At 27.3% G+C, this 3,481-nt stretch overlaps 1 protein-coding gene across 1 annotated transcript; it reads right to left on the bottom strand.

Annotated features, from left to right (window-relative positions):
- Window positions 1–334: 334 nt before the first annotated feature.
- LOC130809476 (signaling peptide TAXIMIN 2-like) lies at window positions 335–2,700 on the bottom strand. Its single transcript, XM_057675268.1, has 2 exons — window positions 1,084–2,700; window positions 335–598 (listed from the first exon to the last, which is right to left on the bottom strand). The coding sequence occupies exons 1-2, from the start codon at window positions 1,269–1,271 to the stop codon at window positions 475–477; spliced, it is 312 nt and encodes a 103-aa protein (XP_057531251.1). The 5' UTR covers window positions 1,272–2,700; the 3' UTR covers window positions 335–474.
- Between the last annotated feature and the right edge of the window lie 781 nt (window positions 2,701–3,481).

Below are 3,481 nucleotides of genomic sequence, written 5' to 3' on the forward strand. Positions count from 1 at the left end.
AATAATTATTATTATTTTTAATTTTATTATTGTTGTTATTATTATTATTATAACTGTTATTATTATTAATTTTATTTATATTCTTTTTGAATAATATAAAAAAGTTAATTATTATTATTATTGTTGTTATTGATATTATTATTATTATTATTATTATTATTATTATTATTATTATTATTATTATTATAAATAAGAAATTTGTAGGGAGTGACAAAGTTGTAATTTTTTAAAAATTATGGGTAAATTTGTAATTTCATTTGGAGGGGGTGGCGATAAAATGAAAAGGGTAGCGAAGTTTAAAGATTAGGTATAAAAACAATATGAACAAGCTAGAAAAAGGATAGACTTAGCTTAGATCGAAGACTCATTTTCAGTACACAAACAGCTAGCAGACAGAAAATGGAATCACATGGCATGGGAACATGCCAAATATTAAGCTATACTAAAATTACAAGCAAAATAAATACAAGAAATTTAGCAAGGGATCTTATCAATGAACCATCTAAAAACATCAATAGGAAGCTTTATAATATCCATGGCTTTATTTGCTAGATCTGCACAGCAGCTTAAACATGGGCACACATAACTTAATAATGACCTGTTCAAACAACCAAAAACATTATTCATAAGTGTGAATTTCCTGTAATCAAAACACTTTTTTCGCAGTTTAATATTTTTATCGGATCATTTAAAAACAAAAATTTGATATTATGAAAATATGCTGCAAGTCGACTAAAACCAAATAATACATTAGTTTTTTTTTCTCGTACAATAGCCATAAAATTCAAAATATCAATAAATGATGAAGACTGCATAATTTCTGTATGTTGCATCTAAAAGAACGGAGGAAGTACAAGATAAGTAGATTTATAAATCTACCATTTTTATTTTTCTCACTTAATTTGCAATATTTTTCTGGTAGTGCTCTCCAACATTTCCTTGATGTTCATTCACATCAATTTTTTTTTTGACTTATTGAACCAACAACTAAACTACTGCTAAATATTTATGCAATACAGTAAGTAGCAAACTAAATAAACATAGAAGATAAAATTGATAAAGTTGAAATCTTAAAAAACATACCCAAGAATCCAAACAATGCCACCAGCGAGAGAAAGAAGGAAGGCAGAAATAGCAAAAGGGAATCCAAGCAAGCATGCTATTGGTCGACAACCTCTTCTTTTTTGATCTTCTTCTTTGTGGTGCTGATCATCATGATTATCATGATGATGATGATGTTGAGCTTCTAATTCTACCATATTAGATTTCATGATATATGCAAATAATTGGATGTAATGTTTACTTAGTAAGTGCTTCTTCTATGATTAATGTTTCAAGTTAAAGAAAAAGGAAATGCTAGACAGTTAAGAAAGAGTGTAAAGGAAAGGAGACATATGAGTGGAATTTGACTTTTTCTCATTTTTTTAGTAGGCCAATTCTTGCTTAGATACCTTGTGTGTATGTTCTTTTATGCTCTTTGAATGAAAATAGATTGAAGAAATTGAACAAAAGCAAAAGGGAAATCAAATGATATATTTTCTTATTTGTATACATATAAGATAAGTGAGAACAATGGAGGGAAGGAGATCAAGAGGAGAAATAACTCCTATACTATATACTTCGGCCGTTTCTTGAATTTGTTCTCACAAGCAATATTTACGAGATTAATAAAATCTTTTGGATGGAAGATGCATTACTATTTTGTTACATTATAAATTCGATTAGAAAAAAAGTAAGACCATAAGTATTAAAAAAATATTAAAATAAAGTTGCTGAAAAATATATGTAAACTACAACTATAAAAAAAATTTAAATAAAATTAATGAAAAACATGCGGGGATCATAAGTAATATAAAATTTACATCTAAAGAAATCAAATAAGATTCCACCTCACTATATTTAACTTTTAGATAAAAAATAAAATAAAAATTAAAAGTGATCGATAAATAGTATAAAAAATAAAATGAAACAATAGTAAGGAATAGAAAGGAGTATCCAAGTATTAAAGTATCATTAGATTAGTTATAACAATTTTTAAGAACCAATAGATCCTCTTAGCCAGAAAGACTAATACCGGATCTAAACTATAAAATTTCAAAAAGCTTCAAAATAGGGACAGTGCAGTGAAGGCTATAAATATTGTAATCAAATTATGGTACGGAGGAAGTAATAATGATGAAGACTAAACATATTTTCATCATTAACACCAAAGTTTTTACGACCCAATCCTTATATTCCGCCACCCTTTTTATTTTATCGCCACCCCCTGAGTAAATTACTATTTTACCCTTAGTTTTTTAAAAAATAACAATATTGCCATTAAAGGTAAAATTTCTATATATACCACACTCCAACTAAAATTATTCTCACTACAACTAAAAACCAACTCACTAAAGCTAAATTTCGGAGCAAAAATTAAGTACAATCCCCAAATTATTAATCGAGGTAAGTTATTTTTAATTTAATTAGTTGCAAAAGAAAAAAAAAATTTTCAAAAGGAGTCGCCCAGATCTGGGCGGCCCCTTTTCAAATTTTTTTTTTTTCCGTGTATTTAGGATTAATTAATTTAAATTTTGAAGTATGTTTTGTTTTATAAATTATTATTGTAAATTTGTATGTTGTAATGTGTATTTTTTTTTTAGTAAATTTTATATATTGTTTTGAAATTATGATATTGAAAAAAAAAAAAAATTAAGAAAAGTCGCCCAGATCTGTGCGGATGGACCCCAGTTCAGTCGCCTAATATTAGGCGGCTGAACCGGGGTCCAGCCGCCCAAATCTGGGCGACTCCTCTTCATTTTTTTTTTCTTTTGCATTTTGGAATAATTAATTTAAATTTTGAAGTATGTTTTGTTTTATGAATTATTTGTGTAAATTTGTATGTTGTAATGTGTATTTTTTTTTTAGTAAGTTTTATATATTGTTTTGAAATTATGATATTTAAAAAAAAAAATGAAAAGTAGTCGCCCAGATCTGGGCGGCTGGACCCCGGTTCAACCGCCTAAATTGAGGCGACTGAACCGGGGTCCAGCCGCCCAAATTAGGGCGACTCCTTTACAGTTTTTTTTTTTTTTTCCGTATATTTGGGAATAATTAATTTAAATTTTGAAGTATGTTATTATTGTTGTTAATGTTATTATTTTTATTATTGTGATTGTTTTTTTTTTATTAAATATATGTGGATGTTATTATAATTAATTATATTATTTTTAATGTGATTGTTATTTTTTTTATTATTAAAAATATGTTCATGTTTTGTTTTATAAATTATTAGTGTAAATTTGTATGTTAAATTTTTTGTTGTTAAATTATTATTTATGTTTGAATGAAACTGTAAAAAATTATAGAAAATGGCTGGTAATCAAGGAAAAGGAAAAGATTTTTTTAGGCAATTGTTGAGAGGTAATAGTTCAAGGCCTACTTTACTCAAAGAGTACCCGCATGAGAGGGGGGTGACGGGCTAGGTTGCACTAAAACCGAC

This window comes from Amaranthus tricolor, chromosome 3, assembly GCF_026212465.1.
Source record: "Amaranthus tricolor cultivar Red isolate AtriRed21 chromosome 3, ASM2621246v1, whole genome shotgun sequence".
In the NCBI taxonomy this organism is placed as follows: domain Eukaryota; kingdom Viridiplantae; phylum Streptophyta; class Magnoliopsida; order Caryophyllales; family Amaranthaceae; genus Amaranthus; species Amaranthus tricolor.